Source organism: Hibiscus syriacus, unplaced genomic scaffold (genome assembly GCF_006381635.1).
Source record: "Hibiscus syriacus cultivar Baekdansim isolate YM2019G1 unplaced genomic scaffold, ASM638163v2 tig00116997_pilon, whole genome shotgun sequence".
In the NCBI taxonomy this organism is placed as follows: domain Eukaryota; kingdom Viridiplantae; phylum Streptophyta; class Magnoliopsida; order Malvales; family Malvaceae; genus Hibiscus; species Hibiscus syriacus.
Window position 1 is genome coordinate 6,555,060 of NW_024063513.1, and position 23,541 is coordinate 6,578,600.

Below are 23,541 nucleotides of genomic sequence, written 5' to 3' on the forward strand. Positions count from 1 at the left end.
GTATGTTTTATTTTCAATATCATCTAATTTACTCCGCTAATCAGCTAATTATTATTTTAAACAAAAATCCAAAGTGGACGTACGTTGATGTTCACCGGCACGGAACAAGTTTTCTCTTCCAAAATTGAATAATGATTTGAGGGCAGGACGGTCATTTCGATCGTCAACGCCAATGACGGTCGACACTTGCCAGTGTAATGTCCCCACCTTCGGACCATTCATTTCATCTCTGTCTTAATAAAAGGACAGAATTAAAATAAAATAATAATAACATGACGTAATTTCTTTTTTCTTTGCGCTTTTCTAATAATATGGTTACTTTTATTAAGTAGATTATTTTATATAATATTTAAATTATCTAAATTACTTACCAAAAGTAAATAAAAATATTAAATATTTAAATATATCTAATTTTATGTTTTCATGTCTGTTAATAAAAATTTGAGAGTATGACCCTTTAAATCATGTAAGCTATCCAATTATAATTTATATTTTTTTTATAAATTTTAAATCTAATCTCAATTCTAATTAGAAGACCTAAAGGAGAGGTGAAGAGAGAACTCTAAGAAAAGAAATTGGAATGCTCCTAATCAGTCTAGATCACATTACCTAAAAAAACATGAGAAAACAAAGGTTAAATATCATTAATAATATATAACATTTTTAAATTTATTAAGAAAAATAAATAATCAAATGTGATTTTTTTTAATCAAAAGTTGAAATACTTTTATTATTTTATGTATATATTATAATTTTGGATTACGTCTTTTTAAGCTGACATCATTAGGACCATAAAACACTTTAAATATTGTAAGAATAAATTAACATTAAATATGGGATTATTTGTTAATGGGCAAATAAAGTTGAAACATCGTGGAATTGTCAAAGGAATTGTAACCTAAAATTATTATAATGATAGATGCATTTAGGAAATGCTAATTTGGACAAATGAGTAAAAAAGAAAACAGTATATTGCGATGTCTTGTTAAAAGGTAAAATATTGAAGTTTATTTTGGTTTAGCATATAACTTGGGGATAGTGAATAAGCGACAAGTGGCATCTCACTTGAGCATTTGCTTCCAATAAAAAAACAAGTTTCCGTTTCAGAATAAGATTTAGATTATCTAACGAAGTAGCTAATTTTATTATAAACTAATTTCATATATTTTTATAGTCTATGTTTGATGACAAAACTGCTAATAATGATTAAACAATAAGAAATGCAATTTTTTTACCAAAATGAGAAAGGATGCTTCTTTTTTGGAAAGCAAATTTAAAATAAATAAAAGGCTTTTGCATTTTCCTTTTAAAAATATTCCTTTTTTTCTTTTCTTAATACAAACTCCATCTCTAAAGAATTCGTGAGAGAGAAAAAAAAGCACAAAAGTCAGCAGTCGAGCGACGATCAGAGCAGTTAAATTGGCGCCCGCCATTTAGGATATATGTAACCGAGTCACTCACTCACTCACTCCATCTCACGAAAAGTTTCTCGCTGGTTATAAGTTGATCCAAGTAATATCGATGGCGTTTAACGACTTTTTCGCCGGAGAAATAGCGGCGGAACTTCTAAAACAATTAATCTCCATCTCACGCAAGTCCTGCCTCTGCAAATCCAGTGCGGACAATCTCATCACAAGCATCGAGGAACTCCTTCCCATCATCAATGAAATCAAGTACTCCGGCGTCGAGCTCTCCGCCATCCGTCAATCTCAGCTCGACCGTTTCTCCGAGACTCTGCGTGGGGGCCTCGAATTGGCCCGCAGAGTCCTGGCTTCCGGCCGTTGGAACGTCTACAAGAACCTCCAGCTGGCCAGGAAGATGGAGAAGTTAGAGAAACAGGTTTCGAGGTTCGTTAGCGGACCGATGCAGGCTCACTTGTTGGCCGACGTTCACCACATGCGGTTCGAAACGATGGAGCGGTTCGACCGGTTGGAAGGTCGGTTGGAGCAGAGGCTCAATTCGATGAAGATCGGAGCGGGAGGGTGGGTGGAAGAAGCGGTTAAGAGAATGGAAGTTGAAGAGGAGGCTAGTTTGGGAATTATCGGTGGAGTTGGCTTGGATTTAGGGAAAAGTAAGGTGAAAAAGATGATAATTGGAAAAGAGGATTTAAACGTTGTTGGAATTTGCGGTATTGGAGGATCAGGGAAAACTACGTTGGCCAATGAAATTTGTAAAGATAATCAAGTTCGAAGTAAGTTTTTCCTTGATGTATGTAATTGATCAAATAAAGTTTTTTGTTGGTAATGGCCGATTGTGGTAGAACTAATTGCTTCTGTTTTCATGTTTTTTAAGGTCACTTCAACGACAGAATTTTGTTTTTAACCGTATCACAATCACCGGATGTGCAACAGTTAAGAGCAAGAATATGGGGATTTCTTACAGGAAACGAGGCCATGGGTTACACCAGTAACATGTTTGTTCCACAAGGAAACGTACAGTGTGAGTGGGGAAGTGGACCGCGAACTCTGGTTGTTTTGGACGATGTCTGGTCCCTTTCAGTGCTTGAACAACTTATATTTAGGATCCCAACATATAAAACTTTGGTCGTTTCAAGATTTAAGTTCCCAGCAAATGTTGTCGATGAAGTTTATAAAGTAGAGCTGTTGAGGGAAGATGAATCGATATCCCTGTTTTGTCACTCTGCTTTCGGGCAGACATCCATCCCCCCTACTGCCAATGAGACTTTGGTCAAGCAGGTAACCTATTAACTTCAAGGATTAATTATCTTTCTTCTTCGCTAATGATTGTTAATTAATTCTGGATTTGATAGATTGTTAATGAATGTAAAGGACTTCCTCTGGCACTTAAAGTAATCGGAGCTTCACTGCGAGACCAACCTGAAATGTATTGGGCTAGTGCTAAGAAAAGGTTATTACGAGGAGAACCGATATGCGAGTCCCACGAAAACAAGCTACTGGAGCGGATGGCAATAAGCGTGGAATATTTGAACAAGAAGGTTAAGGAATGTTTCTTGGATTTGGGATCATTTCCAGAAGATAAGAAAATCCCCCTCGATGTTCTCATTAATATGTGGGTTGAGATACATGACATTGATGAGGAGGAAGCTTTTGCCATTCTTGTTGAGCTTGCCGATAAGAACCTTCTCACCCTGGTGAAAGACGCACGGTATGTTTCTTGAAATTTCTTTGTTTCTGAAGCTACTAACTTGGGTTGGTTTTAGTTAGCAGTTGACATACCTGATTTTTGTTTTTTGGATTGAATTGTGCAGGGTTGGGGATTCATACAGTAGTTTTTATGAAATTTGTGTTACACAACACGATGTGCTGAGAGACCTTGCTCTTCATCTAAGCAATCGAGGGGAAGTGAATGAGCGGAAGCGGTTGCTTATGCCCAGAAGAGATGCTGAACTCCCGAGAGAGTGGGAAAGGAACACAGATCAACTGTTCAATGCTCAGATAGTTTCAGTTCATACAGGTATCATGCTAGACTTGTTCTTTGTTGCTTTGCATCAAATAAGATTGTGTAGTTGCCTTCACCTAAAACCATGGCTTGCATGATATTTCTATTGGAAAACATGTTGTTCTACTGTCTTTTTTCTCACTAAATTTGAAATTTAATCACTTGACAGGAGAAATGAGGGAAATGGACTGGTTTCGCATGGAGTTCCCCAAGGCTGAAGTACTCATACTGAATTTTTCCTCCGATGAATACTTCTTGCCTCCTTTCATAGACGACATGCCCAAGCTTAGGGCACTCATTGTCATCAACTATGGTACAACACAGGCGATACTTCATAATTTTACAGTCTTCACCAATCTGGCAAATTTAAGGAGCCTATGGCTTGAAAAAGTATGGGTTCCTCAATTTACCAACCCCACTGTTCCCCTGAAGAACTTGCAGAAACTATCTATGGTTCTTTGCAAGGTTAATAACAGCTTTAATCCATCAGTGCTGGTCCTGTCCCTGATCTTCCCTCATTTATCGGAACTCATAATGGATCATTGCGATGACTTAGTTAAGTTGCCGGGGAACATTTGTGAGGTGAATTCACTCCAGAGCCTGAGCATAACCAACTGCCACCGAATATGCGAAATGCCTTCCAATTTGGGTATGCTCAAGAAACTACAGATACTTAGGTTGTACGCTTGTCCGGAGCTAAAGATGCTCCCTCCCAGCATTGGCGAGCTTAATGGGTTAAAATACCTTGATATTTCACAGTGCGTTAACTTGAGGTGTCTACCTAGGGAAATCGGTAAATTAGGCAGCCTGGAAAAGATGGACATGAGGGAATGCTCACAGATTATGAGACTACCAACACAAACCGCCTTATCAAACTTGAAGTCGCTGCGGCGAGTTATCTGTGACGATGAAGTTTCTTGGCAGTGGAGATACCTGGAGAAAGCCATGCCAGACCTTTATGTTCAAGTTGCAGAGAAATGGTACAGTCTGGACTGGCTTGATGGCTGAAAGTAACAACTGGTGCATATCATATGTACCCCTAATGTGCATAATTTTAATAAAATCAAATCTTTCTATTATTCGCTTCTGTCCTCTTGATGTGAGATAGTTCACTCGACATTTTAGCCATGAATATATTTCAGTCAAGTCCAGGCCAAAAAAGAAAAAGAAAAAGTAACGCCGTGGATGGGTCCCCAGTTTGTCTGAGATAATGACTGGCGGCTGGAGAAACGAGTGAAGAGATAAGAAACGCGTGGATCCCACAAATAAGATTCTGTAAGGTGACGACTGGCTTGCTCTCTCAGTCAGTAGCTTTCTAGGACGCGTGGATCCACTCGATGATTTCATCACTTGGTTGTTTTTAAATCATTTTGGCCTAACTTGTGAATTATTTAATGGAAGTCTTGTTTGATCAGCACGGCCGTTCTAGAAGTTCTAATCGTTGCCACCACTCCACGTTTAGAAAAACATCAAAAGAATTGCTTACTTCATGTAAAAAGAAACACTCCTTTTTGGTAAACTATAGCAAGTGGACGTCAGTAAACAAAGCCAAGTGAATCCACATTCATTTTCATTTGTACTGAAATAACTAAGGCAGGTAGAAGATTAAATTCCACGCATCGATCAAAAGTGACAGTTTCGTAAATGATCCAAGCATATAAACATGACTTGCGCCATTTAGTCTGAGGAGATAGCTGTAGAACTCCTCGGTTCTAAAGTCGCCTTTGCTGTGCTGGATTGGTTTCCACCATGGAACTCCTCTATCGCTTCGAGCGTGTTAAGTATGGTCCCAACCACGATCACCACAGTTGCCGGTGATGAGAAGATTGTATTCAATATATCATTAAACTGCATGCATTACAATTGGCTTTGCATATTAGACAGAGACAGAGACGAGCAATACGGACAATGCAGCAAGCACAGTACATTACATACTCATATCGCATTCGTTCTAACTGGTCCATGTCCGTCGTAAGCTGTGTTCATTGCAATGTATTGAGGAATTGACAGCCTGAGGAACAGAGACACACCCAAAACATAGATGTTTCTGATGGAATTAATGTTTGCAAACTGTATGAATGTGATCCCAGAAGCAGATGCAACCTGATGGAAGAAACGGACGAAAATTCCAAGTTAAAGGAAGAATAGGATATCGGAAACAGAAACTATCACGGCAACAGAGTACAGAGTCACTCACCAACAATGCCCAATAAAATGCAGTATATAGCAGCAAATATTGGCAATGGAATGGAGGCAAAAAATGAACCAAATTTCCCCGAAACAATGCAAGGTAACATAATCAAATATGAACAATTGAGCATGATAAATATAGGGTAAAATTTTCAATGCAATTAATGAAAAAAAAAAAACAAATATGGAGAAAAATATCATGAAAGCAGTCGAAATTTGCACAACCCTTCTGCTTCCTATATGCGTAAGCCCGAGAAGGCCAACATTCTCACTGCAACATCAATTTGATCAGACGCTGAAACAAGTTTCTAAAGTATAGTGCTATCTGTTATGGATATTACGGTTCATGACTATTGTATATAGAATGGAACTTCTCTTTAAAAACAAGACTACCGTACAAGGATGCAGTAGTACCAACAAGAGAACCGAAAAGCCCTTCAAGCAGCATACCAATGCCCTGGCATTTAGAAGCAAGATGACTAAGTTATCTTCACCAATGACAATCTTATAATGTGGTTCAGGACTGTAGTTTTATTATTTTCAGGGAAATCATGGACGAACAAGTTTCAGAAACCAATTCACAAGAATCTAGGAAATGACCTGTAAGCCAATACTTCTGCTGAGTACATGTGCCGGAGGGGCTGTGGCCCCAGAAAGCCAAGCTGCTGCAAAAAATGTTCCAGTTGACTTCATTGAAAGTCATAGAAAGATAAGTGACTGAACCTCAGCAGAAAAATAAAATAAGTGCAGCCTTACAAAATAAAAATACCAAATAGACTTGAAGTCATTTAAGATTTAGACTAAACCTCAGCAGATGAAACAAGTGCAGCACCTATCATTCCAATCACATGGCTAGCCCTGAATATTGGCGTACCCCACTGAAATGGGTATGGGATTTTGATCCTAGAAGAAGTGACATAAAATAATGTCACAAAACGGAGAGAATACAACAAGCAGGGCGGCACATCAGGAGCATACCAAGGAGCAGAAGACATCAGGTACGATCGATCTGTGCGACAACTTTGTTTAGTGGCAGTCTTAACATTGTTGTAAGGACCCAACACAGTGAGGATAGCAGCAAAAGCCCAGATAATTCGGATGCAGAAAAGCAAATCAAACCTCTCAAGTATGAAATGGGCTCTTGAATGGATGCGCTTCAGCGACTGTAGCAAACAAGTAGTCCTTGTCAAGTTAATAAAGAAGCATGCCAGCATAAGACTGCACTCAGTATAGCTTATATACCTTTTGGGAAATAACTACTAGAATGAGCATAGGCAGGCCAATTTCCACACGGTTACCTAGCTGTATCATAATTTAATTGCATTAAGGAGCAGATTAAATCAGCATATTATTAGTATTGATCAAGCACAAAAGCATTCATAGAGAATTAACAATGGGAAGCCTCTTGCAAACAGACCAAGACCAACGTGACAAACCACTGGCGCCACGACAATGGGACTAAATAGTTTAGAGAAATGGAGGATGAAGAGAAAATGCGTACAAAGTTAGCAGTCAAAACTTAATAGTTTGCTGATCAAAAGATCTCAAACATAATTGAGAAGCAGGTAATCAGTTGTAAGCCAAAAGTAAAATAGTTTGTATAAACTGATAGTCAAAACAGAATTCACCGTTACCTTGTCAGTTCCCCCCATGCCCGTCCATACCCTAGGATGATGTTGACAAAGGAAGAAACTATCATTGATCCTTGAATGGTTCTCATACTATGAATAAACCGCTGCAAGCAAGATCCGGATCGTAATCATTAAGCAATATGGTCATAAGCTAAGAATGTGAAAGAGAGAATAGGAAGATAACAATGAGAAAATCTATTGAGAAAGTCCACCAGATATATACTACCCCTGAACGCCAAGAATGATGTAGCTTATAACCTATAAAATAGCATTGTGATTTGGGAGGTGTAATCAGAACGGGAAAAATAGTAGACGCAAACTCAAACCATTTCTCAAAAGGAAACTAGAGAAAACATAATTAAGATCAAGTCAGTGAGGCAAAAGAATGTCTCCTGCATAGCAGGCATGAAACCAAGAAGCATTCATTTGAGTTACAGTGTTCAATTCAGGAATCGGGACTATTCACAATATCCATGACCTTAGCACATAGAAATCTGTAACTTATAAAACCTAAAGACAAATTTTATATTAAATTTATCTATTGATTTAAGAATAACGCAACTTAATTACAGCACAAAAGACTATAATTCACAAGTTCCTTTCCATTACTTTTGCTTATATCTTACTAAAGTTTACATACATCATGCGGAGTTGCAAAGGCTTCGTCATTGTAATCATTGATGATCGAAAGTAATGGTAAGGTGTATGCAAAAGATGCACCCATCACTGTGGGAAGCCTTGAGCCAACAAGAGTTTGAAGCAGAGTATTAATGCCAGACATAAACAGCAACACTTGAATAACTCGGGCTTTATCACCCTGTTCATGAAAACAGAGGATCCAGAATTTGAGATTTAAGAAATCATCATATTCATAAAAAAGAAATTATTATACTGAGACTATCAAAGCTGGTCACAAAACATACATGATCCCCACCCATCCGAGGCACGATATTACTTGCAATTAAGACCGTAGTTCCGAGATTCACGATGTAGTGTTGGAAAGCCAGTAAAAGAGCTTGAGCTGTTAAACAAATTGATTCTCTGAGATTAGATGCTAAGTATTCTAGATTTCCATCCTAAAAAAAGTTTCACTTTCATGAAATCAAAAGTGGTTACCCAGGCCAATTATTCAGCGACTAAAAACAAACAGCATATTCGTCCTAAATAAGGTGAAAAGGGTATTAAAAGGTACAAAATAATATGAGCAGATGAAAACAAAAGAGAATCAGAACAAAGGATACAGAGTCGTCCAGTTCTTAAAGAATCTAACGAAAACCTTGAAATTGTTAAAGATGGCTACATCTACTCTAATCTAATCCAAATCGTAAGTTAGATGTTCTTTGGTTTTTTCCCCCTAAAAAAACAAAGGTTAAATGTCATCAATCAAAAGCTTTATAATCCATTGATATGGAATCAAATAGCAGATCCCAACCCACTGAAATCAGCTAAGTTTCTTTATCCCTCGAATCATAATATTAATACCATTGTTTACTTTCTTGCACAACATGAAAATGGAATGTCATTCAACTCAATTTTATTCTCACTCAATGATCACCCGTTCATGCTACTAATTGGGTTTACTTCAATCTTGAAACCCAAAATTATTTTTGTAATAATATAAGATAATTACAAAATAATATATGTTTTAAAGATATATAATCATTTGACAATGAAAGTTTAAATATTCTTACAATATTTGGTGTTTGAATATGAACTTCTAAAGATAACAACTATCTCTTTACCATTTGAGGTAATTTGATTCGTGCAAAATTCAAAATTATTAAATAAGATATTCCTAGCCTGATGAATTTCATGTTTAATTCTAGTTTAATCGTATCTTGAGTTTTAAAATTTATAATTATACTTTAAAGGTTTCTAACCATTTTTAGAAAGAATACATACCGACATTATCAGCAATTTTTCGATTTCTATGGATATTTTCCCCTTTCGGTTAAAACTATAAATCATATCAGAGTTAATTTGATGACAATTTTAAGTTTATGTAATTCAGCTTAAAACACTTTTTTTTTAAAAAAAATTGAGGAATTCATGCATATTTTTTAATAAGCTCGAAGATATGAAACATGTGCTACAAATTCTAAAAGGTGAAAGAAATAATATTTATGTTACTGACGATGAAACCAAGATAAGACTTTAATAACGAATAATCTAATTTTCAAAGTAATTAAACCTAAAAGTATTAAAAATAAAATTACACTAATTTAATTAATTCAATTTAATTTAAAAATAAAAATAAACTATTGAACTTATTAATGATCTCAACGATAAAATGTAGTGTTGTTCTCTCTAAAGATCTCAAGTTCAAACAATTGTGTCTGGTAAGATGTGAGTTATCAATAACTAAGAAAGATTCAAGATGACTAGGATTCTTTCATGGATCTACTATAGGGAAAGGAGGGGCTAATACTATTAAAACTCTCCAGAAAAAGGAGTGGACATGGTGTGATGAGCATACCTTCGTTTCAAATTTGGGGTTGATGTTTATATTGAAATCATCTAAATTTATTTTGATTTGTTCATTTGACAGCTGATGTTAATTGATATATGGTTGTAATAATTGAATCTGATTGTAATAGTTGATACGACAATGTTTTTCAAGGAAAATGAAGTAATAGCAAAGAGAGTTGAACAGTGTGACCAACTATAGAAATAGAATTCATATGGCGATAATAGTAGCCAGCTTCTGTCAACCAACCTCTAGGTTATAACAGTAGCCAGATTCTGTCAACCAACCTCTAGGTTATAACAGTAGCCAGATTTTGTCAACCGGCCTCTAGGTTCATTGTCTATCAGTCACTTATCTAATTAACCATGTCTGTCATTGCCAAATAACATCCTTCACCATAGAAAGGGCAACACAAAGTGCTAACCTTCGAGAAATTTAAAAGCTTCATAAATCTTCAACTTTCGAATCCAAATTCATAAATTGCACATTTGCACTGTTCTAGATGAAAGTTGAGTTCCCAAGAAATTGGATTTCGATTTCTAATCATTTTAAAATGCTCTGCAATTGAATCATCACAATCTAATGAGTAATCAATACATGGTTAATGGATCAAATGCCGATAGTTATATAAAAATAAGCAAGCAATACATTCTTCACCGCCTTTATCACTTTGATCCAACTCTATGACATTAGTAGTACAAAAGATTCAAGTACTTAACATGTCAAAAAACAAGAGACGTTATTTGTTTCCTATGTGACTCATTACATATAGTAGTGTAGTTAAACATAGGTTGAACAACCAAGAAAAAGTACAAAAATAAACCCAACAACAAAGCATAATTTTACATTGGTCAAAACACACACCATTTCAGTAACATGTCTGATTTATTAGTTTTCAAGAGGATTGAGGACATTCCCAATGAAGAGAACAACTCCAGTCACATCTTCCCTGATCAGAAAAAGGAAAGGATGGTCAGCCACAAAGTCTATTGGATCTGGAATAAACAGAGACCTGAGTTTTATGACGGCCGAAGTAGCAGCAGCAGCTTCTGTCCCTTCTTCGTTAACTTCTATAAAAGACTTGTGGAATATGTTTGAAACATACAGGTTCTGACCCTCAGGAGAATCAACCATCTCCGACAAACCTCCTTTACCCGAGAAAGGCAATTCAAGCCCTAATCTTCTCAGAACTGCAGAAGCTTCAAGTCCAAATGAAATCTTGAATCTTGGGATCCTGAATTCACCCACTTCAGTTGGTTGAGAAGGAAGGTGGTGTTCTAAGAAGCCAGATCCAGAATTCACTTTATCTACTAAAGCTGGCAGACCATCTTTTGCATCTGGGAGAAAAAAATACATGGAGAAACGACGCTTATCTTCACCCTGTTTATATGGAATCCCTAGGACTTTGAAACCGTCATAGGCACTGACAATTTGCTTCTTTTTGCTAGTCATAAAAGGCACCTTAACAGAGTTGCCATTTACAAGGTGGAAGTCATAGTCTTTTGTTTTTGATGCATCGAATGCTTCATTCCAAGCTCCTTTGAAATAGAGTGCATTAGCAAATATAAACCTTGTTGAAGCATCAACTGACCCTGGAGGAAGAACTTCTTTAATAAGACCGCTAGTCTTCTTCTCAGCCCACAAATTCACTTCACCAGCCACTTGAACAGCCTTCAAACAAATAGACCAACAACATGAAAGTTAAAACAAAAATGGCAAGCAGGTGATGTGAATATAATCCATAAAGTATAAAGATATCATTTAATTTATGCGTTATTATCTAATGGTACTGGAAATATTCATACACTTCCTTTCAATATCTAGTTTGTACTTGATTATCATTAGTTTATTAAGTTTCAGTTGAATGAGGCAACGTCAAGCAGCAAACAGACCGTCATGCATTAAAGTAGCCCTTGATTTTGTATCCCCTGGAAATGTACAAGAGTACAAATGATCAACGGAGAACTCACTTGCTTCCAAAAGTCATAGACCTATGGAAGATAAATTGGAGGTAAAATAGATGGTGATATATGCTGCAAATCTTGCAGTAAATGTGGCCAAAGATCTAAGTACAAAACCCAAGGAAGGCCATGTTTGATCTTAACTTCTCATCCACAACGGTGATTGTAATTTGTGCACAAAGAGTGCTTTGGATAGTTGTTAGATGTCTTTTTAAATAACCACTACATGTGAAGTCAATAGCTCAGATGACTTGAGTAAGTTCACCATTTCTTTAGTTAGCACTAAGCACGGGAGCTTCACCATATGCTAAAACATGCTACTAGTGGGAATGTCTCAATTTAAAAATCTGATTAAATTGCAGATTCCTTGAAGCTTGCTGTTACTAAAAGTTTGATGGTAACAAAGGAAAAATGACCATAATCTGACACATTATTAACATAAATACAATATATATGTGAATATAACTACTCTACTGAAGCCAGAAAACCAACCTAGCAATCAATATTCCAACTTACTAATACCATGATGTTTGAGATATATCCAAGTGCACTGTTGTCTTTCCCTGCATGTTATGTTCTAGACGAATTTGGTGTAGAGACTTCATTGAAAGGTTGAATAAAGATTGTACTGCCAAATAGTCTATTTGTGGTCCTTGGTCCCAAAATTTAATTTTTGTCATCCAAAGTTTGAATTTGTCTCTTAAACTGTGAACCTAATTGTGAGTGGTTACGATCAAACCTACAAGGATACTTCTGGGGGTCGAGTTTTAACATTCAGCATCAAGAGACTATTTTGTCCGCTAACATAAATGGCACATGAATCTATATTGCAGAATCTTGGTCCATTTTGTATGCATGTGTATCAAAATTGTAAAATTTAAACTAGACTGACGGAACCTATACCCTACATGTATTGGAAATAACGATTTATTGCTTTTATCACCCCTCAAAAATTAAAAAAATTACAGAAGCAATTGTTAAAAAACGCATCAGGCAGAAACAAAAGCTATTAAGTATTTAATTCATTCCGACACCATTCCTATCATTCAACAAGTAAGTATAATATAAAAGGAAATAAATTACCTTGTTTTGGAAATCGACTAGATTAGAAGCAGCCTTGTACACATTATCCACAACCTGTTTGAAAGAAGACCTGAGAGGGAGAGACTTGTCGAGCCAAACACCGTTGGCAAATGCCAAGCGGGGCCCACCTGCGGGGCTTCCGTCGGCGGAGACAACGGAAACGAGCTCGGAGGAGAAGGAGTTTAGTTGGTCACTGGATTCTGACTTGAGGAAAGAGAGGAGCTGGTCGAGGGTGGAAGCCTTACTGCCAGCCGCAATCATGCTAAGCACAACGTGGATCGAAAGCGGCGAGAACACCAGGTTCGAGCCCTTGGCTTCAGTTTGGAGAACGTGCTTCGTCAGGCTGAAAGCGGCGTCGGTTTGATTTCTGATCAATTGACGGAGATCCATCGCCGGAATGTGAAACTGTAAACAAAACTTGAAGATGAAGAGAATATGCTTTTGCTTTGATTGATTCGAGCGATTCTACGGTTTTGGACCAACAAGGACGGCGATTTAAGGAGGAATTTTTTTTTAGAAGTGAGTCTTATGACCCTAAAATATCTGGTAGAAATTTATGTTTTAAAATGAAAAATTTAGTGAAATAAAAACGTTAAAGTTTATTATTAACTGTTTGCTAGTACTTGAAAGCGTTATTTTTTATAGAATTTATGGGTTCTTTTTTTTTAATTCAAACCCACAAAATAGTTTGTATACTTGATAAAAGTTTATTAAAAAATATTTTTAATGCATGAATAACTTTATTTTTATTTTTTACTATTAAAAATGTATATTAACCTTATATTTTAAAAATTAATATTCTGGTTCAAAATATTAATTTATTATTAATTGAACTACAAAATTTAATTTAAATATTCTTAAATTCTTATTAAATTATATATTAGTGATTTAAATTAGTCGATCAATAGATTAAATATTAATGATTAAAAATAATATATATTTTAAAATTATGTAAAAACTATTTTGATTTTATATAAATATTATATGTACACCACATTTTTTTAGTTAGGTGGGGATATCACCGTACGCGGCTTTTGCCATCGTAGAACTGGCTTAGCTTATCTTAGGAACTAAGCAAAGAGAGTTGACTTTTGACTTTTTTACTGGATTTTAAGGCCCTTTTGATAACTATCATTGGGCCCGCGTACATGATTTGCTTAGGAATTAAGAGGAACAGTTGACTTTGACCATTTTAGATTTAAAGGCTCATCGGGCTCAAATCCATTTTTTATCCCAGTTGGTTGGTTTGTCTTTAAAAAGAAACAAGCATGTTGATTTGATGGACAAATATCTAGTTATCTCTTCAATCCTTATCATTTAATTAAAATATATATATTTTTTGTTTAGTATTATTTTAAATTTCATTTATAAGAAATTTTTTAAAATTTGTGTCGGTTTTTATGGATCGGTTCAATTTTTTTTCTTTTTAGATTTTGTTTAGCTAGCGGCTGCACCGATTAAATGTGATACCTCTTGAATTAGTTACATACTCTTAAATCTCACACGCACGTTCTCTAACACTCGAGATGTTCCTCTGGAAAAATAAAATCCTTTTAAAGATATCAAATATGTTTCAGAACAATTAAAAATATTCTGAGTCAAACATCACTCTCAAAGTTCTATTCAAAAGCCCATCTCACTTCTGTTAGAGGGTATAACAAATTTTAATATTACAGTAAACGGTTTGTTATTTTAACATTTACTCTAAGATCATGTTTTACTTTTCCGAGTTTTCTTGTTCACATATTTTAAGTGGATTTATTAGGTTCTGCAGCCCTGCCTGCATTATTATTTATTGTTACGATGGTGGTGGTGGTTTACTTAAGATTACTGAAAATGACAAATGCAACTTAAAAAAAACCATTTATTTATTGTTGTGGATGTCGTATATAAGTTTTCTGACGAATCGGTTGTCAGTAAAACCTTGGTTTATGTCGCTTTTAACCCACACTTATCTCACGCATCACTTTCGGAGTACATTAATGTCAAATGTCAATTCTCGACATTTTTTTATAGACAACATGATCGCTCCTTGACAGGAACATGGCTTGCTCATGGTTTTTGCCGTTATGGATGTCATTCTCAAAATTAACGACCATTCAAAGTTGACTTGCTTTATTTGACTGGAAATTAATTCGGTCTAAAGGTTTGGCCGGCCGGTACTTTTATGGAATTCTTTCCTTTTCCCATCGAAGGGACATTGGTGGTTAGACGGGGTATTAAATGAGTTCGGATCTGAGTTATTCCGAGTGCAATCGTCAACCTAAAACATGTTTCCCCAAAGAAGTATATGCCAAGCGGAAATGTTTTTGAAAAAAAAAAATGAATGTTGGTTGCTATAGTATCATCGTAGTCATCATGAATGTTGGTTTCTTTTATTGTTGTCTACTGCCACACGACCTCCCACTCTCAACAACTTTTATTATTTTATCTCTATTACACAGATATACATATTATTCGTATGTAAATTTAAATCAATATAATTCATAGTCTATAACCATTCAATGTAATTTACACTATATTTATAACATTTTACTGTAAAATGTTATAATTAAACTTGTATCGTTCCTTATCATATACTTACTCTTTTTCCTCTATCAATCCTTTCACTATATTATTCTTTTTCTTATATCGTTTCTTTCATTGTATTTTTCCTTTTTCTATACTGACTTCTTTACTGTATTTTTTCTTTTATTTTACTGTTCTGTATCTGATGTTGTACTATTATATGAGTCATATGAGTGATATTTATTGTATTCAATTATCACTCCACCTTATGTACCACAAAGCTACAAGAGTCATATGAGTGATTTGTACTTGTTCACTCCACCTCTTGCATCATTGACTATGATGTCTTATACACCGACTTTATTAATGTTTTATCTTTATTAATATAAAAAATTTAAAGAATAATTATCAACTTTATACATTATTTTAACATATGTTAATACTTTAATTAACTTAATAATTCATGATCATATAAATGTTTTAAAAATATTATTAACGGATATTCGATACTAATTTCTTTTACCAAATCAATACTAACGTTATTTTTTACAATTGTTCACTTGACTTTTCAACATTCACATTTAACCACTAGTAAACTTTTCTTTCAATTATAAATCCAATATTTAGTATATATGCAAATTAGTTTCTTAATATTCAATTTAAATCCATATAAACTATTTTCACATTATATTAAATGTAATACATTGACTTTACCCAATTGTCGTTTCACCAACAATTTTCTTAAAACTTACGAATTTGATCTCTATCTTATACAACTTTTCACATTAAACCAAATCTCAATTTAACTATTCAAGGCCCTCTAATAATTATTTAAACTTTACACATCATCTCATACTCAATTTCTACTTTAATCCATAATTTCTCCATATTTATAATTTAGTTATTTAGCTTATATATTATTCCAAATTTGATTCTAAATCCATAATATCATAATTTCAACCATAAGTTAAATTCTTTTAAATTTTCAATTTAACTTTTCTATTTTGTTTGATATAGTCCTTCTTGTCATTTAATCCTAAATTCACAAATATTCCAATTCACCATCTAGACATCAAATTTAACAATCCAACTTTTAATCTCTTTCTAATACATCAATTATTAAACAATTACACGTTAATACTCATATTTCTCAATTTATGTGATTAGATCCCTATACTTTTAGCATTTTCCAAATTGGCCCAAGTCATATTCTAATCATATAGAATCACTCATTCATAATTTCTAAACCTTGTAAAATTTTACCACAATTTTTCCTTATTTCTTTCTTTTGGCCAAATACTTTTAAGTTTTCCTAACATAGTTTCTATTTTGATTCAAACATAAATTCATCCTCTAAGCAACATTTCCATGAAATTGTCATAATTTTCATGATAAGATAATAGATTTGGCTCATTTCAACCAATTAAAATAGAATATAACATAAAAATATCACAAAATGCATAATTTACCACCATTTCATATACAGACAGTTTGTACAAAGAAGTATTTTTATATATTAATATATACACTTAAAAATTATTCCGTTTGTACCGTTAAAAACTAGACTCAAATAAAAATCTAACATATAAGTCAATTATTCTAATTCAACTTGTACATTTTATGGCAAAATTTTCAATCTAGCTTACAAAATCTGTTTGGAACAGAATCTGCTGCCAAGTTTCTGACCTATCACTAATTAAAAATTTATATCTTTTTGTATACACCTCTAAATCAGTATCCATTTATTTTAAACAAAACTAGACTGATCTACGAATCCAATGGTATAAAAATTGTCTTTTATTCATTCTTATAGAATTTATAGTGATTTTATAAACTTAGTACCCATATTATCAATTTAAACTGGTTTCACTAATTTGCATTCCTAACTTATTCATTCACTTTTATTAGCTTATCAAATGAACACAATGGAATCAATTGAAGATCCTAACATCATCAACACAATTACCTTCAGCACAATCCAATAATTACATAATTATACTTTAATTTCTCAAGTCATGCAAAATAGACTCCTAATACTCTCCAACTTGTTTCAAGTTTGATCCATCAAGTAAAACTCATTTCCAATAAATTCTAATCATTCTCAATCAAATTCAACGCAAAACAAATCAATTCAACCAAGTTCTTAACATATCCATTAATGACCAAATCACCAGACCAATCCCTCCAACAATTTTTATTCAACTCTCATGCTTAATTATAACCCTACAACACTCCTAATATCAAAATCTAACTTAATTTCATCAAATCCTCAACTCCCCTTCATCCACCAAAATCACAACTTTCACCTTTCGAGCATGAAACCAAGAAATAATTACACCAAATTGTAGAGAATTTAATAGGGATTATTTTCTTATTTCACACTTTAGCCCAAAATCTTACTAAATTTGATCAAGAGTGGAAAAGAAAAGAAATTGCTCACCTTAGCTATGAGTTTCAACAACCTTATGTATGTAGAAGAAGAGACTCACAAAATTTCTGGAAAAAAAATCCTTCCAATTTTGACTTTTAAAACCAATAAAAAAATAATCATTTTTGGGCCAAAAACCCAAATTGTCATTAATGAATTCCCAAAATTACAACCATGTCACTCCATTATCTCTATTTTAATATTATTAAATAAATGTAAAAATCTCATCTCTCAATTTTTCTTTTTTGTTCCTCCAATTTTTCAAAATTTCATTTTAGTCAATAAATTGAACTATCTCACTTTATAGTGCATTTCTCACCAAATTCTACCGATCCAACTTAAATTTATCTATTTAAAAATATCCATATAATTTTTCCAACCCAAATCTATCTTTCTGCAAAAAATTTTAAACTTCCTATTTGAGTCGGTTATCTAAATAATATAACAAACTTTATACTTTAATAGACTTTTATGCAAACTCCGGATCAAAAAATATGGAACCCACTAAAATAATTGTTTGGGATGAACTACTAATTTAAAAATCGAAAATATAATTTTTGAAAATTTACATTGTTAATCCCTATACTTTTATAACTTAATACTTTAGTCTTCAAACTTTCAAAATTTACACTTCAATCACTAATCAAATTTTTGGGGTATTACGTTTTCCTAACATAAAAGCATGCATCCTTCCCTGAGCATAATCATAATAATGTCACACATATGTATGACTTCAAACTCTTTGCATTTTTATATTAACTGTTTGAAATCAATGTTTGGGAAACATCTGTCCTGGCATTGGCAACACAAAGAACAGTATACAATGAAGTGAATGTCTAAAGTATTTGCAGGCCATCAATGATAAAATGTATTATCATCGTTCCTTGAATTCTGCTTGAAATAGGGACATTTTCTATATAGAACCTCATTGCATGATGCAAATGCTTTGAATTTCCCTGGAACTCTAGGAATCTTGTTTGGTGAAACAGTATGACAATGACCCCTGCTTATTTTTTTTTTTATTGAGCCAAGAAATGCTAGGCAATTTATTAAAGCCAACATGCATGCATATGTAATGGCCTGAATTTTTAAGAGACCCAAAGTTGCAGACAACTCCAAAAATGTCTTGTGCCGTCCTTATTCGTTTCCAGAGCTGACAACGGAATCCCATGATGCTCAAGATATCTAAAAGCCATATGATTCCTTCATTCTTTTTTAACTCTTGTGGGACTTTAACTTCATATCATCTTCATATATATATACTCAAACAAACTATCACTAGGAAGTAGCCTTCTTGTTCAGCAAAAATGGTAAGTTGGTCTGGCCAATTATCTTTGCTTAAATGTTTTTCATTTGATTTATTCAGGATAATTAGTTTCCTGTATGTTGTTTTACAGGGTACTTTCAGGGATTTCAATGGCCAAGCCAAGCAAGAAAAGAAACTCGGAGGAACCAGGGCTACACTTTTTGTCTATGGTAACTATTCAATCTTGTTTTATGTCTTTCCGTCCCTTGCTTTAGAAGTTTGATTGTCTTCGTTTCCTATTTGTTTTCTATTCGTTGTGAAATTCTTGTCAGCCATGGAAGGACTGGAGAATATGGCATTCATCTCAAATGCCGTCAGTCTGGTAACCTACTTTTATGGGTACATGAACTTCAGCCTAACCAAATCAGCAACCACCCTTACCAATTTCATGGGGACTTCATTTTGGTAGCACTCTTCGGAGGGTTCATCTCTGACACCTATTTGTCAAGGTTCAAGACTTGTGTCTTGTTTGGCTGCATAGAATTGCTGGTAAGTTTATGGTCCTATATCTCCATAACCATTTACCCATTGCCTCAACTGCCTACATATTATACTACAAAGACAGGCTGTGATTTGAACATACGGAATAGATTGCTTCAAGACGTGTTTTTCTCTCATCACACGCTCCAGCATGACAAAGCTAGTATAAAATGAATATCATGTCCACCACTCGAAACGATATTTATCATCAAATTAAGTATTTTTTTGTTCCTTGTCTGTGTCTCAACTCATGCATAAATAAAAAACAAAGTTGCCTAACAATGTTACAAAGAATAAAAAGGGATCATATATATCGTTGACAAATTAATAAAACACAAACAATCATTAGTTTTTCATTGTAAATCATCAGTATTTGATATATTGACCGACTAGTCTAGATCACATGTTGCAAAGATCTATTATGAGTAGATCCTCTCAATCTAGTTTGATTCATTCGCAACATCAGAATTCGAACACCTAATCTTATTTGAGATATTTAAAGCTTTATTTCACGAGACTAAATGGTTGTTGGTCTCATCAAACCATTTTCAATGTTTCATAATCATTGCAATCCATGGTCTACGTACCAAATTCGTGTGATTTTGAGGTGAAAAAAAATCAAGTTAATTGGTGAAAAGCAAGAAATAAAGTTGAATTAGCAACTAAGACAGGTTTTGATAAAACAGGTATGGTCTGCTTCATAAATTTGCAGGGATACGCGGTCTTAACAGTACAAGCTCATTTCTACCAACTACGACCACCACCATGCCAAGGTCTTGCAATAAGCCAAACAACTCAATGCGAGGCCGCCGACAACAGTCAGGCTGCCATCCTTTTTACTGGTCTATACCTCGTTGCATTTGGCACTAGCGGGGTTAAGGCAGCTTTGCCATCGTTGGGGGCTGATCAATTCGATGAAAGGGATCCTAAAGAATTAGCTCAATCGTCAAGCTTTTTCAACTGGTTCTTGCTCAGTCTCACAGTCGGAGCCATAATTGGGGTGACTTTAATAGTCTGGATTAGCACAAATCAGGGTTGGGACTGGGCTTTTGGTGCATGCACGTTGGCTGTCTTGGTTTCCATCGTGTTTGTAAGCATGGGCAAGTCTTTGTACCGTAACAATGTCCCCAAAGGGAGCCCTCTCCTTCGTATTATACAGGTAATTAGTATCATAAACTATGTACAGGTGCTTCATAAATGAACCAAAATCTTACTAAATTTTCTTCGGTTTTATTAGGTATTTGTGGTGGCAATCCGAAACCGGAAGCTTCCACAACCTGAGGCGGGGGATGAATTGCATGAAGTTCGTGACAAAGAAGCAGGGGTGCACAATGAAATTCTCCCCAGAACAGATCAATTCAGGTAACCATTTACAATGATCTTAGTATATTTTGTTATAGTAAGTTGTGAATTTTGCTTACATTTACCCTGTGTGCAGGTTTCTAGACAGAGCAGCAATTGGCGATGCATCTACATCAATAAGTCCTGGACCCTGGAGACTATGTACAGTATCACAAGTTGAAGAAACAAAGATCATAATTAGGATGCTTCCAATTATACTCAGCACCGTTTTCATGAATACTTGTTTAGCTCAACTCCAGACTTTCACCGTCCAACAAAGCACAACTATGGATACTCATATCCTTAGTTTTAAGATGCCCGGTCCCTCCATCCCGGTTATCCCCCTAGTTTTCATGTTCATTTTTATCCCAATATATGACCGCATTTTTGTCCCAGTTGCTAGGAAAATAACAGGAATCCCAACCGGAATTCGTTATCTTCAAAGAATAGGGGTTGGGTTGGTTCTGTCGGCCATATCCATGGCAGTAGCTGGAATCGTAGAAACGCGACGTAAATCCGTGGCACGTGAACACGACATGGTGGATTCTCTTCAGCCTCTTCCAATGAGTGTGTTTTGGCTTGGATACCAATATGCTATATTTGGGTTGGCAGATATGTTCACATTCGTTGGTCTACTGGAATTCTTCTACGCAGAGAGCTCGGCAGGGACGAAGTCGTTGGGGACGGCCATTTCATGGTGCTCATTGGCTTTTGGTTACTTCTTGAGCTCGGTGGCGGTAGAGGTGGTGAACAAGGTGAGTGGTGGATGGCTGGCTAATAACAATTTGAACCGAGACAAGCTCAACTATTTTTACTGGCTATTGGCAGCGGTGAGCGTGCTTAATTTCGGTGTCTACTTGGCTTGTGCTTCTTGGTATAGGTATAAGAAGGTCCAAGTCATTAACCAAGAAGAAAATCATGGTAGCGAAGCTGCCAAGGGAAAGCAACTTGAGATGTTAACAGCTTAGAATCACCATACTTCACTGTGTTTTCCAATTAAAAGTTAAACTGAATAAAATAGAAGAAAAATGAAGTGATTATATGTATACTCCTAATGCGTTGGACTCAATATTACAAGTACTCCAGGCCCAACACAAACAAAAAGAACATGAGATCCAGCATAACAACGAACAACAATACTGTCCGCATCTTATTAAACCAGGTTTCTGTTCTTGTCCGACTAGGGCTTTGTTTTTAAAACCATTTACCTTGAAGAATTTAATATAATAACAAGTAACAACAATAATACTTATCAAATTTAATTTGAATCTAGACACTTGAATACATCTACTTACGATATTCTTATATTATCATTATAAAACTATTTTATTCTCTAATAGAATTATGTGATCTCCACGAAATTGGGTACTCTAAAATGGATAGGTTATTAAAGATGTTAATCCTTAGACCTAGGGTCTTCAGCATGGACATTTTTCCAAGGCAGTGGTAGAATCGATGTGAGCGGGGAGGGCACATTCTGAGACGATGATACTAGTATTATTCATTCATTTATAGTAGTAATATTCATTCAAAAGTAGCTTAATTTACGATCAAGAATAATACACGGCCGGGAACAATGGGTAGTAATTTAAATGCAAAAAATGACCTAGAATTTAACAAATGAAACTGCACAGAAAAGTACCGGAAGAAATAGTTTTAAAAGAGGATAGAGGGGATTTGATCCGGATCCGCGGGCGTTAGAATATCATCGAGATGGAGTCAATAAATAAGGTGATTTTACTCGTGAGAGACTGAGACCTGGCAAGTGCTGACACTTATGGAGCAAGCCACAATGACAAGTGAAACTATTAATATATTTTTTCCTACGTACAACTAGATGCTCTTTCCCTTTTTATTATCTCCTTAAGATCTACTAATCTGATCTACTTTGTAGGAAATAGGGATGAAAGCAGATCAATTATCTGCAATCCTTTACGTTTTAAATATATATTATAAATATGTTTATTATTCATATTAAATTTATAAATGTTTCTATTTAAAAAAAATTATAAATATTTTTTAATTGTCTTAAGTGATTACAAAATATTATATGTTTATAATCTTTCTCAACCAATAATAATACACACCTTACAGAAGTAGTTATTTTAACGTAAAACAAAAAAATAACTCTTCCTTTAACAGTTGATGTTACTCAATAAATTCATACATATTGTCACGGACTAAACTTTTGGGTCCATTGACAATGGCGCAAACGTTCACAAGAGAGGTTCTATTGCGCAGACTTTGGGCTTGTTGGGCATGATGAGTTGGCCTGGTTCTTGGAGAATGCTTACGAGTTCGTAAAGGCTCGAGTTCGTGAAGGATCAAGTCCGAGGCGTCCGAGAGAAGCGACGAGGGTGTTACATGTTCGATGGAGGCAATTTTGTCGAGGCTCGTGGATTCGGACCGAGACATGTGTGTGCAGATATCTGTAGAAGAATAATACAGAGTGTTGGGCTTGCCCAGAACAATCAGACCTGACCCGTTCCTTGGAAGATTCCAGAAAGAATAATATTATCTAATAATTAAGGATTTAATTATGGATAATGTTTTATTTGAATTCAAATACCTTAGAGATAGAGTTCTGGTTAAGGTAGGATTCAATGTAAGTCGTCGATATACTTTGATCTAGACCGTTGGATCTTGAGGGCCTCAACTATAAATAGAGAGCTCCTTCCCTCATTTGTAATCATTCACTTCATTCATTCTCTTCAGAGTAATAAAAC

The 23,541-nt window shown here is 34.9% G+C and overlaps 3 protein-coding genes and 1 pseudogene across 4 annotated transcripts; 2 read left to right on the forward strand and 2 right to left on the reverse strand.

Annotated features, from left to right (window-relative positions):
* Nucleotides 1-1,377: 1,377 nt before the first annotated feature.
* LOC120193801 (probable disease resistance protein At4g33300) lies at nt 1,378-7,967 on the forward strand. 2 transcript variants are annotated; one of them, XM_039196234.1, is made up of 6 exons: nt 1,378-2,191; nt 2,293-2,696; nt 2,771-3,126; nt 3,230-3,435; nt 3,590-4,440; nt 7,956-7,967. In XM_039196234.1, exons 1-5 carry the CDS (start codon nt 1,522-1,524, stop codon nt 4,426-4,428), a joined length of 2,475 nt encoding a protein of 824 aa, XP_039052165.1. In that variant the 5' UTR covers nt 1,378-1,521; the 3' UTR covers nt 4,429-4,440; nt 7,956-7,967. The 2 variants fall into 2 exon arrangements, with proteins under 2 accessions (XP_039052165.1, XP_039052164.1); XM_039196233.1 differs by lacking the exon at nt 7,956-7,967 and having other exon boundaries at nt 3,590-4,579.
* Nucleotides 5,769-9,149, reverse strand: LOC120194525 (nucleobase-ascorbate transporter 3-like). The gene is made up of 10 exons (XM_039196802.1): nt 9,144-9,149; nt 8,165-8,317; nt 7,882-8,058; nt 7,245-7,345; nt 7,003-7,077; nt 6,853-6,913; nt 6,589-6,773; nt 6,417-6,513; nt 6,211-6,297; nt 5,769-6,067 (listed from the first exon to the last, which is right to left on the reverse strand). Exons 1-10 carry the CDS (start codon nt 9,147-9,149, stop codon nt 5,948-5,950), a joined length of 1,062 nt encoding a protein of 353 aa, XP_039052733.1. The 3' UTR covers nt 5,769-5,947.
* Nucleotides 9,150-10,391: 1,242 nt separating this feature from the next.
* On the reverse strand, nt 10,392-13,259 carry LOC120193804 (serpin-ZX-like). Its single transcript, XM_039196235.1, has 2 exons — nt 12,753-13,259; nt 10,392-11,379 (listed from the first exon to the last, which is right to left on the reverse strand). The coding sequence occupies exons 1-2, from the start codon at nt 13,140-13,142 to the stop codon at nt 10,597-10,599; spliced, it is 1,173 nt and encodes a 390-aa protein (XP_039052166.1). The 5' UTR covers nt 13,143-13,259; the 3' UTR covers nt 10,392-10,596.
* A 5,854-nt stretch (nt 13,260-19,113) lies between these two features.
* On the forward strand, nt 19,114-21,799 carry LOC120193995 (annotated as a pseudogene).
* The last annotated feature ends 1,742 nt before the right edge of the window (nt 21,800-23,541 follow it).

What these genes read in the sequence shown, in the direction of transcription:
- LOC120194525 (XM_039196802.1), bottom strand. An exon ending in TAGTAGTTATTTCCCAAAAG is followed by an intron (nt 6,774 to 6,852) that starts GTATATAAGCTA and finishes TGTTTGCTACAG; the next exon opens with TCGCTGAAGCGCATCCATTC. An exon ending in GCAGAAGTATTGGCTTACAG is followed by an intron (nt 6,068 to 6,210) that starts GTCATTTCCTAG and finishes TCTAAATGCCAG; the next exon opens with GGCATTGGTATGCTGCTTGA.
- LOC120193801 (XM_039196234.1), top strand. Translation starts at nt 1,522, where the DNA reads ATGGCGTTTAACGACTTTTTCGCCGGAGAAATAGCGGCGGAACTTCTA. An exon ending in ATGAGACTTTGGTCAAGCAG is followed by an intron (nt 2,697 to 2,770) that starts GTAACCTATTAA and finishes TGGATTTGATAG; the next exon opens with ATTGTTAATGAATGTAAAGG. An exon ending in GATAGTTTCAGTTCATACAG is followed by an intron (nt 3,436 to 3,589) that starts GTATCATGCTAG and finishes ATCACTTGACAG; the next exon opens with GAGAAATGAGGGAAATGGAC.
- LOC120193804 (XM_039196235.1), bottom strand. Translation starts at nt 13,142, where the DNA reads ATGGATCTCCGTCAATTGATCAGAAATCAAACCGACGCCGCTTTCAGC. An exon ending in TAGTCGATTTCCAAAACAAG is followed by an intron (nt 11,380 to 12,752) that starts GTAATTTATTTC and finishes ATTTGTTTGAAG; the next exon opens with GCTGTTCAAGTGGCTGGTGA.